Source organism: Papaver somniferum, chromosome 11 (assembly GCF_003573695.1).
Source record: "Papaver somniferum cultivar HN1 chromosome 11, ASM357369v1, whole genome shotgun sequence".
Taxonomy (NCBI): domain Eukaryota; kingdom Viridiplantae; phylum Streptophyta; class Magnoliopsida; order Ranunculales; family Papaveraceae; genus Papaver; species Papaver somniferum.
The window spans coordinates 134204761-134218657 of NC_039368.1; the positions used below are offsets into that span (position 1 = coordinate 134204761).

Here is a 13897-nt window from a genome sequence, read left to right on the forward strand (position 1 = left end):
CTTAGTTTTAAATCCAATAGAACCGAACTGTTCTTCGTGTTCTTCATTTTCAAGAAGTTCGGTTAGTAAACTAGGGTTTTTTGGAAAATCGACCTAACCGAACATGGCTCTGTAACTCCTATTAAAACCCTATTTTGATGATTTCTATTCGATTGAAGCAATCAAAATCAAATTAAAGCGAAGGGTTTGTTGGAAAATACCTCCGGAGTGGTCAAATGGCAGAATCAGGTTGCGGCTGACGTCTTTTATACTCGATAAAATTATTATGTAACCGAACTTAATTGTGATTGCATTGATGTTGTTACATTTCTTAAATAGGCGGTGGTGGGAGGAGGTGGTGGTGGTAATCGGTGGTTGGTGGTGGTGATAATCGGAGGTGGCGGTGGTGGTGGCGGTGGTTGGTGGTGGTGATAATCGGAGGTGGTGGTGGTGGGCGGTAGTGGTGGTTATATATATATATATATATATATATATATATAGGTGGTTATTAGGTTGGTTTTAAATTAAATTAGGTTAAGGATAGGTTAGTTATTTCAACGTTTTAGGACATCCCTTATCACTATAGGGAAGGTGGCCTAATAAAATCATCGTCCCCTCAAAAAAACCATGGTCCCTAAAAAATCATTTTTTTTAATTGTTGTCCATATTGTTTGGGCTCACCGACTTCAATACAACTGGGCTTGGTCCCATGTTGGCATATTTTTCCAGCAGCATTGCAAGCACAATCTTCAGTTTAGACTTAATTAAGAGTAAAAACGTTCAATTTTTCTTTACCCCAACATGGATTAAGTTGGAAACTATGTTATATTAGGCGCGCTTAGGCGTTGAGGAAAAAGATTAAGAAACGAACAACTATGTTAGGCGCACTTAGGCGTTGAGGAAAAAAAAATTTAGGAAACGACAAAGTTGGCCACACTTTGGCGCCTTGGGTGCCTTTTTTCCAAGGGACAAGGGTGCCTTTTACAAGATAGGTTGGGAATGTGGATTTACATTTTTCTTCTTCATATTAATGTGGGTTGGAATGAATTTGGCAGTAATAAAATTAATCTAGCATACCATGCCAATAAACTGTATTGGGTACAAATTTTTCTTCTTCATATTGTACATCTAATAATAAGTTAACAAGATCATATTCTGCAATGACAAAAACAATCCAAAACCATACCCTAGTAAACATACAAATATAGATAACCTACAATGGTTCCATCGTTGTCAAATAAGCTCTATATAACACCCCTTCGAAGCCGATCAACCCATCACTTTTCTCGGTCACTTCCTATACGAACCCTACTGAATTACTGTTAAAAAGGAGTAAAACCACACTTGTAATTTTTGTACTTTTATAGTAAAATTAGAAATCAAGTTGAGGAGAGGGGGGGAAGAAAAATAAACCCAAAGCCTCATTCTGCATAACATTCCTGATGTTATTATTATCAGCCTGCAGCGACAGCGTCAGTTCTAGGACTTGATTCTAAAAGCTGATGCAGTTTGGTTCCGGAATTAGAGTTTTCTTGAACCTCGCTCTCCTGTTGTGAGGAGTTGTTGTTTACTCTGGCTAAGAAGTTCTCAGTACTGATTGGTTGGGCGGCTTCTTCAATTACCATGTTACTGGATTGTGCATTTTTCAGTTTCTCCTGTAAGATATAACACCATATGAGATCAAATATATGATGAACAGAACGGTGAAATCTTTAAACTTATAAAAGAGGGTAAAAGATCTAGAATGACGAACATAATTACACTATTGTGCACTTAAATTTGATCATGATGCAAACACAGAATATACAATAAAATTAATTGTAGAGCGATGTGGAAAAGGAGGGGTACCATGATGGCAGCGTTTTCGAGCCTCAGCTTCTCTGATTTCTCTGTCAATCGGCTGATTTCAGATTTAAGAGACATGTTCTCAACATTCAATGCTTCCACTTTGGTTGCCAGTTCTTCAGTCTCAGCCTGGGAAGAACAGAAAGAAAGTTTGATAAAACAGATCCAACAATGCTCGTGCAAATATAATTTAAAAGAACATTAGAATGTTCCATTTACCTGCTTCCTCAACCTTGACCTTCGAGCTGATTCTCTGTTAGACTGTTTCCTTCTCTCACGTTTCAGCTCCCGTTCGCTCTGAATAAACAATGGACAATGCAAGTGATAAGAAAACTACTTTCTTATTCAACCCAAAGCTGCAGTCCAAAAGTCGAGGGGATTTGGTAGATCCCACTTGCTCAACCTAGAAACAACTATGCTGCTTTACAAGCGACACCAATGAGTATAGAACTTCATGAATATTTAGCACGGTCAACAGGCATGAGCAAAGAAAGATTTATAAAATTGTACCTTCACCCAGAGATCAGAAGGCACTCCCTCATGCTTTGACACCTCCGCACCTGATGCAGGAGGAAAAGTAGTTATGGCATTTGATGTTACAATAGTTGAAGGCAGAGTTCCTACTGGAGTTCCCACAACGGTTGCACCCTCTTCGCCGGACTTGAAATTAGCTATTTTTTCATCCTCACCTGTCAATATTACCCCAAACATTCAAAAAACAATTGATCCAACACAACTTTACAAAATGAACATGAGAACACAAGAGGGAAAGGCAAAAGAAAGAATTCCAAGTCAACTCAGGTAACATAGAATTCTAGACATAAGATGAACAAAATGAGAAGGAAAATGCCACTAAGCTATGATTCCACCAGAAAAATAGGGACAGGCTATAAACCCAGGAAAAGCTGGGCATGCTATTTGTCGAATAAAAAAAAAAGATTTATCATCATATATACGTAGGTAGAGAATTCCATCTTACCTGTGGATGTCATGTCGTCGCAACTTCTTTTTCTCCTTGGTTGTTGCTTCTAAAATAGAATTAAATTAAAAGATTAAAATTTTCCACTGATAATAAGTATAGTAAAATTAATGTAACTTAAGGGTTGATAAAAAGTGCCCACGGGGAAGGAAGAATAAATCTTACTCTTGCAGTGTTTCCATCACTTCCATCACTGGAACCATCAGTCTTATAGTCCCCGCTGTATCCATGGCCATAGAGCAGTAAGTGTTAGAAAGTTACTGGATGGCTTGTGTTAAAAGATACTTCATTATATCCATTCCATCCAGAGAACCAATTAAATGATTAAATGAACAAACCTGTGTGACATATCACCACTCCCACCATTCGCATCACCATTTCCTAGTGTAACTACAAGCCCGTCGAACCCTTTCAGCTTCTTCATTAAACCCTGTTCTTTATTACTTGATGACTTCGCAGGTGTTGTCACACTCAGAGGAGTAGCCACCTACATCACAATTATTGATAATAAGGTCCAATTGCCCTAACAATTCAGAAAGAACTAACTCCCCATTAATCCCCCCTCATATAAAATTTCCATGTGAAGCAAGCAAAGATGAATTACATACCGTGGCCTCGCCTCCAACAGGAGATGCTGAAACTGTAGGACCTTGAGAATGAGCCCCCTGACATACAAAAAATTAGGGAGCTGTTACAGGAGCTTTAACTACATATTGATATAATTCCTACTAAGACTGCTATATTTTAGTAGAAGGATTTCCAATTGATGTATCACTGTATTTAACCATTAGCTTATCAAAGTTACTATTTGCATGAATAGGGAATGATCGTAAGTAGTTAAAATGCAATTTGCTCGACTAGAGGTTAAAGTTAAGCTTCGATAAAGCAATTAGATTGACAGCCCAAAGTGGAAGGTTGCCCTATGGTTGGAAAACTGAGCCTCGGTTTAAAAAAGGGGAAACAATTCAACAACAATGGGGACACTCCTACGTACTGCATATCTTCCACAAGATCTGCTGGATCAGAAAGAACTCGTGAAGGATGCTTCTTCAGGGTACAAGACTAAACACATTTTCTTATGAAGAGAACTTACAGGAGCAACTGAAGGATGGGCATAAACACCTCCGTGTGCATAAATTGGTCCATAAGGTGACCCATATGGCGGCATCATACCCTGAGAACATAAGAAAAAGAACAAACAATCGGTCAAGATTCCCTAGCAATTACACTCACATTAAACTGGTACTACTAATAAAGATGCTATAGGGCAAGGACAAAATACCAAGAAGCAAGGGTTTTTTGCGGCTATAGAAAATAAGGATTACCTGAGGTGCGCCCCACATAAAAGGGGGAGGAGGATGACCTGATCCAACTGCGGGATTATAGTATGGAGGAGGAGGCATAGCCATTCCAGGAGGATAATAAGCCTGAAATAATATGGATAATGAGCTACTATACTTGTCGAATCCCTATAAAATCTAATGGATATGCAGAAAAAAGTTACCTGCATCGCTGCCCAGTTAGGATACGCGGGCATGCTAGTCTGCTCCTGCAAAAAGAAAAAAGTTGCAACCCATTCAAGTACTTTGAAAAGTTGACTTGATCAAAAAGACTTTTAATCCACCCAAAAAGGTCAACATTTTTATAAGACTACTGGATAAATTCATTTTTGGTGATGAAGATTTAAAGATCTTCGGTGATAATCAAAGTCTCAATACCACTTAAATTCAAATGCATTCAAACATGATCTTCACATGTTCCCCACATTCATCAAATAACAGATGTCCAAAATATTCAATAAACTCGATCAATACAGAACATACGGAAATGTCTATTGATTTATCAACTCACTTGTGTAGTAGGCGAAGACTCTTTTTCAGACTTGGATGGCGTTGTCTCAGCTTCACTACTTCCCATGGTGAAGTTCTAATTTGACTATTGAAGTTTCAATGTAAAGAAAAGTCCCTACTTCCAGCTGCATCAAAAGGTAATTAACCAAAGCTTTTCAGACCACAATAATAATCCGCTTATAGCACTTGGAGATTACCTGAACTCCAATTACAACAACCAATTAAAAAATAACATTGCTTCCATAAAAGAATTGTGCACAATAAATACGCAAAGACATACGCTTTTGGAGGGAAGTTAACCATGTACTAGCTTCTATAGAAACATATTGGTAGTTAAACCACCATGACCGGGTCTGAAAATACACTAAAAATCCACAGTTTAACCAATCAAACCAGGTAAGTAGCAATTTTATGGTGAGTCACAGAATCATGTCAACGCCAACCTAAATCACACCAAACTACAAGTTTTAACCAATTTATACCCAACTAACAGATAATTAGCTAATCAAAAGTCTTCCTAAAAAGAAATTAAACCACATAACTGCTATTAGATAAGTAGATCTAAAGTGGGTAATCAAGATTCAAAACACAAACAACAAAAGGGTATACATGTCATTTCCTACACCAGAGAAGCAACAAACAAGGCATGGACCCAAACCAGAACAGGATAAGCAAATCAAGTTTATCAATTGAAATGACAACTTTAACCTCCTACTTAAACCAGAATACCTACCCCTAATTTTAACTTAACAGACTGAAAACAAGATCAGTCCCCCTTTTTTTTATAACCCTAATTTTATCTTCTTAATTGTTTTCAATTTTCCACCCTAAATTCATTCTTCAGCTTAATTTTTTCATATTTCACTGATATAATCTAATAAGATCATTAAAAACCCTCACAAACCCAGATTCCAAAATACCAAATCAGTTCATAAAATCCCAAATTCATCAAAAACCCATCTTAGTTCCACATTCAAAATCTCAAATTCTTCATCCAAGTTAAATAAAAATATTAAAAAAAAACAAATAAAAATCAAAGATAAATAAAAAATACCTGCAGCTCTGATGAACTTCAAAAACCCACTTCTGACTTCACCCAATAAAAAAAAAAAATTCTTCCTCCTCTTCTTCAACTGTAAATAGCACCCCCTTATCAGAAATCAACTAAAAATAAAACCCCTTATCAGGAAATCATGCCAAAAACCTTCAACATTCCACTAAATTTCTCTCTTTTTTCTCCGAAGAAAGAACACAGAAAATAAAAAACAAAAAACTCAATTGCAGAGAAGGAGAGGAGAGTTTTGGTTTTTGAAGAAAGACAGGGCAACAAGATGCCACGTCATAAGGACACGTGTGTGTAAATCCGACTGTATAATACACGATGTATATATACGTATTTATTTCGTGAACCAATGGCTGGTATTGAATTGTAATTAATTTGATATTATATTTAATGACATCCGTACACGTGTAAGTTATAAAAAATGTCTTTATTTTCGGGGTCCAGCTAATTTCTCTCAGATCATCATGTGGCTTACGTGGAGTTTTTTATTAATGGGATTGAAATGGAGGTTTCACGTCCGGAAGAAGGGTCGTGATTGGATCTAGTTCTTTAATTACGAAAGATACGCTTTGTTTAGTGACCCCTAGGAGGGTGATTATTTTAATTGGAGGATTAGTGAATATCAAGTTACGGAAATGGCCTTGGGGTTATAGCGGTGCCGTTTGTTGGTGAATAGGGTGATGTCAGCTATGTTCCTGTGTGGATAGCCTAATCAGCTCTAGGCATGGGCGGAGCCAAGAACTATGGGATGTGGTGCAAAAATTTGTTACGGGAGCAAAAAAAAAAAAATTTAGGGATGCAAAAAAAACAATAATGGGCTAACATATGCAAATTAAAATTCTAACATATGTAGGTTGTTGATTAGAACCACTTTGGAATTTGTTAACAAGGGTGTTCTAGTATTTTGCTACAAGAGGGCCGGCTAACTCGGTAATTAGTATTTAGGGCTGTCTTTTTCTAATCACCAACCACACTTACAATCTGACACATCACCACCTTTGATCTTTACATCTCAGCCATCCGTTCCCCTTGACACGCGTTGGTGCATCGTGGACATATGTGAAAGCACAGTCGACAGACAGACAGACAGACGGTTAAAACCAGCAAAATGTCCATCTCAATGAAGTCGGTAATATAAGATCGACTCTTTGGTGGTCCAAGAGTCCAAGATAGATTGCTGTGGATATACAAGTAGAGACTCAAAAATAAGCATGCTGACATGCCCATGCCGTGGCACCGATCGACGAACCAGCTCTGCGGATGCCTGATCCGCTGGTCAAGCTCTTGACACGCCGCTCCCAGGTGCAAGTAAGAAGAGGAGTCACAGAGGTGTGTGATTTTCAAAATTTCGAAAGGGATGGCTCAATAGCTCGTCAACTGAATTTTTCAAAACTATTGCTAACAAGTTCTTGAAGTAGTTGTTTACTGTTCTACCACATGTAGTTTGTTGTTGGTTTTTCTAGTGTTCCCACAAAAGAGAAAAATGGACTTTAATTGTGTAGACATTCACGTTCCGAACGTGTATCCAAACGCGCCACTAGGGATTACAAGAGGGTGTTATAATAACGCAATTTACATGTCATGGGGCATATTATTATCTTCGGGGAGCTACCGAGGTACAATGCAGCTTCTACCGGTGTGCACAACAGCAACAGTCGTGAATGTGCAAAATCATGAGCAACTTTGAGTTGTCAAATAACACCCAACAGCACAACATGTACCATAAACAGACCCTACTTGCAAACTTTTTCAACAATTGACAAACTCAACGGCTGAAATCGCATCACTATCTTCCGCGAGATCATAATCCTCATCTCACGCAACTATCGGCTTTGGCAATTGTTGGGCCCCACCAATAAGGTTATCTGTCGGGGGTAAATCTTCCTCCGTGGTCCACTGACGTGTCGACAGCCTAGAATTACAGTATTTAAACGTGGGACCCACTAAAAAAGATTTTTCATCCAGCTCATATGTCACGTACGTGGCAATATAATAATAGCTACGTGGGTACTTACACGTATTGTTCTCTCATTGGGTCAGATCTTAATGCCCTTTTATAATTTTCAAGGGGTAATTTCGTACGACTAGATTATTTTAGGGTTTTTTTTGTTTTCAATAAGGACAAAGGGATGAGGTGGTAGTGAGGTGTGACATCAGAGAGACTGTAATACACGTCATGGGAATGTATGAACGGCAGATACGATGTTCTTGATTTGACGGTGAAGATTTGACTTGTAGAAGTGTGGGGTCTGACGTGGTATTTTATCTTAAAATTTAGGGTTTCCGACAGTGTGACGTGTCTAGGTGTTGCACACGATGTTTATGGGTCCCACTTGACGTGGATTGGCAGCCGCGAAAGAGATGAATATCTTTTGGGGTGGAGTGTGGTCAAAATTTGTTAAGGTGGCAGCTTGATGATATTTTAAGTCCTGGCTCAAGCAAGTATGGTATCTTACGGCTTCAAATCTGGCCTCAAGTTGGCTTTACATGCAGCTCAACCTATCTTTATCAGTTCAAGAGGGAGTTCTGATACCAGAAACTTTATCAGTTCGGGAGTTTTGATACCAGAAGAAGAAGTCGGTCTCCAAAATCAGGAGTGAAAAACAGATCGCTTTACAAAAAAACAAAAAAATTACTCTGCCCTCCAACAGTTGTTCTGAAATTGTGTTTTCGAACAAGCCTCTGACATGTTTGCCTCTAGAAGTCGAACAATAACTTTTTAACTTGAGAAGTAACTTTTAGACTTGTAACAAACAAAAATGTCAAGTTTAAGTTCAGAACAAATTTCTAGCACCAACATCATTGATTTTTACTCGTAATTTGTACCCAAGTGCAATCCTACTATCACTATCATGTGAAAAATCATCTTTCCGATACAACTAAAGTTTCAGCTTCCAACAATACCTTCTTAACAAGCCGAGGTTTACGTGTTTCAGATGCTGTTATCATGGCATCATCATATAATTGAGGATCTGGCAGAGTTAGTTGTTATTGCTTTTCCTGATTCTTTCCTTCTTGTTAACTAGAATAGACCTTAATGGCAAAACCCAAATAGGAAGCGACTACCTTGTTTCATTCATATATGTCAATTTCATAATTGGTAGGTAAAACAGTTTGGACAATCTGGCTAAAGCCATAATTATTAAATTGGTTGGAAACTTAAAAAAATATTGTAATGACAGGTTAAACAGACCCATGGCATCACTCTTCAATGTCCTTGCAAGAATTTTTCTATAAACATGAAGATAATGTGACATCGTAAGAGCAGAGAAACATAGAGTTAAAGATACAGGCTATATTTTTTTCCCGGCTGTGTAAAATCGTTCTTCTAATATATTTCAAAAAGTTAGAGAAACTCATTGAATGCAACTATTTCCTGAGTGTGAATCGAATGTAAAAGAAAATTGAATTTTATATCCTAAGGGAAGAAAAAAATAGCCAAAAGTAAAGAATGAGAAGCAAACCATGTATAAGGGTATCCGTGAGTGCAAACTGCAATTGCATGGCTTTATCTTCGGGGAAACAATTTGGCTGGATTCTATGTTATAACTAGCTTTATCCGATTTCCCACATTAAAAATGGGTCAAGAGTGGGAAGTGGACTTTAAACACCATTTACAGATACCTGGAGGATGTTCTTGTAAGTTTGTTCTTGCCAGAGTTGAGATGGATTGAACTAAACACCTGAACATATTGCTCCTAAACAAAACAGAGAAATAAATGTTCAGTCAACAATTCTAAAATCTGTGTTTGCCTATACAATCAATTTTAATGTAATATTCGCAAGTAAACTTTCTCTTGTTCTTGTCAAATAAAAAGTAAATTGTCAGTGTGTGAGTGTGATGGAGAGAGAGAGAGAGAGAGAGAGACCTGAGGACCAAGATGAGCAGCAAAATTTTGCTTCATCAATATGCTTTACAGAAAGCCCTATGAACCATGATCCAACACTGACATCGTCATGGGCATATGTTCGAAGCATATCTCTGCCACAACATAGAAGCTAAACTCAGTAATTGCGAAAAAATCAAAAGAAAGATGCCATTGTAACACAAAATGTTGAACCCCAACAGGGAGGCATCACTGATATAAGAGGTGGAAAACAATCCAAAAGAGAGATGGAGCCAACAGAACCATGCATTGGTGTAAGTTTCACCTCCCGCGGCACCCCTCAGTGTGACCAGCAAAAGAGTATAGTATGCATAAAAGGACTAAGGAGGAGGGACCAAAAAGAAAGATTACCTGTTGATTGAGACGAACTGCGCTAATGCTCGGGAAATGACAAAAATCTCACCAGAAGCATGGCGGAAATATCTATCAGAAACCAAGAAACTCAGTTCAGGATAACAAGAAATTATAAAAAAAAAAAAATTAAAGTAAAAAACTAAGCAACTTAAGGAAAGGACTAAGGAGCAAAAGAATTGGAAAGGCATATGCTGAAGAACAGAATAGTGGAACAACATACGGACTGATGTTATATTTTCATGGGATTATACTTAAGACACAGTTGGCCCTCTGTAAAAAAGCTATGTTCGATATCTCATAAGTAAAATAAGAATAAAAACTCACGATTTTCCATCTCCAAACTTCCACCAATCTGGTTCGTACCATTTGTGTGCCCTGTAAGAGTTAACAGTTAACTATTTTAAGTGAACTTATAAAAAGTTGAGGCAACCAATTGAACAGTGAGTAATAGAAGCTACACTTACGGTTCAGAGAAAACTTCTCCTGATTTCATGCACCCAATATAAACACGAGGCTTGTCCATATGAGTTGCCAGAATTGTTGCCAAGGGATCTGCGCAAGAAGGATCAGGTATGATGACAGTATGACACCCATGAACCAGATTACTTAACAGTTGACAAGAGTGCTTAAAACATATTTTTGAATCTCATCTAAACTAGGTTGTAGCTGTAAGTGCTACTATACTAGTAATTTATTTAGTGACTGCCACCTACCAATATTAACAAAAACATCATCGTTGACCTTAGCATAAAACTCTGAATCCCAGGTATCTGCGGCATAGGCGAAGAACAATTTTGTCTTCTTTGGAAGCTCCTCAGGTGCCTCAGTATTGTCCTGTTCAAGAATAGGATGTTATTAAGATGATGAAGGCTATCCATATCTCATATAACGAGAGCAGTCAGCACGTATATAGAATTTTGACACCTAATTTGTCTGAGGCTCAGTGCTATGCTACATAATAAAGGATCATCTTTCTTATACAAAAGAAATTTTCCAATTGATCATCCACCTCTGTCCTAGCCGCCATTTGCTCTTGTATAAATGAAGAGCAGATGTCACAATTTGATTCTCTACTATAAGTAGCGCTGTTTCATGGTTGTGTAAAAAGCACTAGCCATTTATGATAGGCTAATGTCTTATCCATAACTACAAGTTTGGCGTGCTTCTAAAAGATTAAGCAGTTCACTGATCTACTGAACTTACAAGAATAATGAAGTCATTATGCTGCCCATTTTCACGGTCAATCCCTCTATCCAAGCTATCTCCACGATTCGCACTGAAACTCAATACAAACTAAGTTACAAGGAGATTTGAAAAACTAAAACCGGAAGTTTTAATTCGGCATGCAAAGAATGTAACCTTCTTCCAATAACAAATCTTATGATAATGCCCTTGTCCTCTTCCATTCTTTTCAAAGCTGCACCTGCACAGATTGTGTTTTAGACTTGTAAGTTGTAGCAAGAAATTAACATTAAGAAGTATTTGCAAACATGCTCATAAGAAGTATTTGCAAACATGCTCATAACCAGAAAACATTCGTGAATCATTTAACATTACCCTTAATCTTTCCTGCCTTCACATATTTATACAAATAAAGTTTTAGGATTCTTAGCATGAGCAATACATAAAGAAAGAGACGAGGTGCGATATCCTACCAGTTGGCATCCAAGCTTTACGGATCGCATTCCGATTGTTTTGTTTGCCAAACCTTGTAAGTATTCCTATCACAGCTACCAATCTTTTCTTAGGCTTCGTCTTGTCAGTCTCTGTTACCAATGACAAGTGCTTTGAAACAAAACCTTCCTGTCTAGCTGCAGCCAGCTCCATCTCAAGAGCTGATAATTTCTTTTGCTGTTCCCTGACAAAATTAGGATCCATCATCCTAGCACTCAAAAAAAGAGTAGTAGAAGTGCAACAACCAACAAACTTGTAACTATAATTACGTACCTGCAGTCTATGACTTTTAATGTATCATCAACGGATATCGCGGTTTGCCCCTGAAAATGGACGATCTCTAATCAATTAGAATTATACTCTCAAAATTTCTCTAAAAGAACAAGGCTACTGAGTCTTAGGCATATAAAATGCTATCCAATCCCACAATCAAGATGAAAAGAGAGTAGGAGAAATAATTATTCTTTCCCTGTGTAGCTCTCTATTTGAGCTATGAGACATCCCTAAAACATGGCATAATAGGGCAACTACAAGCCCAAACTTTTCGCCGACATGCTAGACTCAAACATTCCTTGGTCAGACAATACTAGGCATTTATTCAAGAAACAGAAACATGGCACATGGGTAGGTCTTATACCAGCATACGATGCTCAAATACTTAGTACAAGTACAACCATTAACTAAACATCCTACACTAAAGCAGTCCTAAGTCATCTAGTTCTAATATATGTTTATACTCAAGAAACAGCAAGATAGTACATGGTTATTTATAACTAAGTTCAAATGTTTCAGTACAATCACCTAGTAAAAACCCCTAGATTACCAACATCTCCATGTCCCACAATTGTAACCTCTAAATCCGAAGGCATGTAATATCAACAACATAAAATGTTTTTAGTTACACAAATCTAGCTCTTGGCTCACTAAACCGAAACATAAGTTGTTATTTCTGCCTCATATGTACCGGATCTCTTGTGCAATTATACAAATTCGAACTGATTAGAGACAACAAACCCTAAATTTGTAACACATAAACATGAAGAATTACCTTTCCAGTGATTCTATCAAGCTCATTAATCAAATACACTCTATTCTCCGCATCCTGCCACAACCTATCAAATGAAATTCACCAATCAATTCACATATCCAGGTACAATTTGGCGCCAATGAGATGAAGAAAATCAAGCAAATGAAAATCAAACCAAAGATACCTTCCAGCAACGTATAGAGTAGCCATGGCAGCAACCATTGTAAAAGTAAGAATAGAAATTCGGGATCGGAAAACCAATCCAGATAATCGATTACCCGATCCCCGACTCTGCATCTTTATTACTGTTTAATTAATCAATCAAATCTTCATTTCCCTCCCAATATCAAAATCAAAAATCAGAAGAAAAATTCTTTGATTCTTATTATGAAAAATCAGATCTAGAATAGAAATACTCCAATCCAACAACTGATGAAGAAGAGTGATGAGAGTGGGTGAAATAGGTAGAGACAGAGGGATGTTTTGTTTTAACCGATTTAGGTTTTTAATTATGTTTCCGTTTTTTTGCTTCTTTCATTAATTTGTAAACACTGATTAATGAGTTGCGAATGACATAAATAGCCTCAGCGTTTTGGAGGTCTTGGCCGAATAAGATGGGGTAGATCTGGAAATGAAGATTTGACTATTTGAGGGAAATTAAATTCATCGGGGTTAAAAAAAATCGGTAACGTAAGAGTTGAGATAGTAGTAAATTTTTTTTGCTTTCAATTGGAAGCTTGGGAGGATTGTTTGATGTCATGGTGTGGTTATCTTTTTCTGTTCTTTTTAACGGTAGTGACATCTTTTGACGCATACTTTGTCGACCTAACTCTGTGAGGGTGTCTTGGAATAATTCTATCTTTCAAACTTTTAGAAGAAACTATCCACGATTGAGCACGATTCGGAATCGCGTTAAAAAGAGATTTAGATTACCACTTTCTCTTGGTATCTTCCCTGAAATCTTGAAACATGTTTCGGAAAAGTGTGGATAATTCCAATTTGGAGGTTATTAGGCTTGACATTCGACACTTTTCCCAAGCTTGAGATAGCTTGGACTCCACCGTAAGTCTTGCCTGAGTGAGTCCTTCCTATTATAAAAAAATTGTATCCAATTTGCATGCAAACCTATGAAACACAAGTTTAGATCACTTTTCAGGATAGATATCGCGTTAACAGTGATGCATGCTTGCTTTTTACCTAATGTACCGAGATACTGGTCTGGACTAATATCAACACACT

General features: G+C 37.5%; 2 protein-coding genes across 4 annotated transcripts; both read right to left on the minus strand.

The window, feature by feature from the left end:
* Positions 1-1026: 1026 nt before the first annotated feature.
* Positions 1027-5940, minus strand: LOC113322084 (G-box-binding factor 3-like). 3 transcript variants are annotated; one of them, XM_026570102.1, is made up of 13 exons: positions 5708-5940; positions 4655-4778; positions 4308-4352; positions 4129-4230; positions 3897-3977; positions 3412-3468; positions 3142-3290; positions 2969-3023; positions 2804-2852; positions 2335-2513; positions 2044-2121; positions 1828-1953; positions 1027-1634 (listed from the first exon to the last, which is right to left on the minus strand). In XM_026570102.1, exons 2-13 carry the CDS (start codon positions 4718-4720, stop codon positions 1434-1436), a joined length of 1188 nt encoding a protein of 395 aa, XP_026425887.1. In that variant the 5' UTR covers positions 4721-4778; positions 5708-5940; the 3' UTR covers positions 1027-1433. The 3 variants fall into 3 exon arrangements, with proteins under 3 accessions (XP_026425887.1, XP_026425888.1, XP_026425889.1); XM_026570103.1 differs by having other exon boundaries at positions 4655-4850; XM_026570104.1 differs by having other exon boundaries at positions 2335-2384; positions 5708-5919.
* A 2990-nt stretch (positions 5941-8930) lies between these two features.
* LOC113325407 (hydroxyproline O-galactosyltransferase HPGT1-like) lies at positions 8931-13166 on the minus strand. Its single transcript, XM_026573601.1, has 12 exons — positions 12843-13166; positions 12680-12743; positions 11905-11954; positions 11613-11815; positions 11317-11380; positions 11161-11233; positions 10671-10791; positions 10422-10509; positions 10282-10332; positions 9955-10026; positions 9586-9698; positions 8931-9414 (listed from the first exon to the last, which is right to left on the minus strand). Exons 1-12 carry the CDS (start codon positions 12953-12955, stop codon positions 9392-9394), a joined length of 1035 nt encoding a protein of 344 aa, XP_026429386.1. The 5' UTR covers positions 12956-13166; the 3' UTR covers positions 8931-9391.
* Positions 13167-13897: the final 731 nt, after the last annotated feature.

Excerpts from the sequence above, each read along its gene's own strand:
- LOC113322084 (XM_026570102.1), bottom strand. The coding sequence starts at position 4,720 with ATGGGAAGTAGTGAAGCTGAGACAACGCCATCCAAGTCTGAAAAAGAG. Across the intron at positions 3,291-3,411 it reads CTGTTGGAGGCGAGGCCACG|GTGGCTACTCCTCTGAGTGT; the intron begins GTATGTAATTCA and ends ATTGTGATGTAG. Across the intron at positions 2,853-2,968 it reads GTGATGGAAACACTGCAAGA|AAGCAACAACCAAGGAGAAA; the intron begins GTAAGATTTATT and ends ATTCTATTTTAG.
- LOC113325407 (XM_026573601.1), bottom strand. The coding sequence starts at position 12,955 with ATGCAGAGTCGGGGATCGGGTAATCGATTATCTGGATTGGTTTTCCGA. Across the intron at positions 11,381-11,612 it reads TAAAGCTTGGATGCCAACTG|GTGCAGCTTTGAAAAGAATG; the intron begins GTAGGATATCGC and ends CAATCTGTGCAG. Across the intron at positions 10,027-10,281 it reads AAGTTTGGAGATGGAAAATC|ATATTTCCGCCATGCTTCTG; the intron begins GTGAGTTTTTAT and ends GGTTTCTGATAG.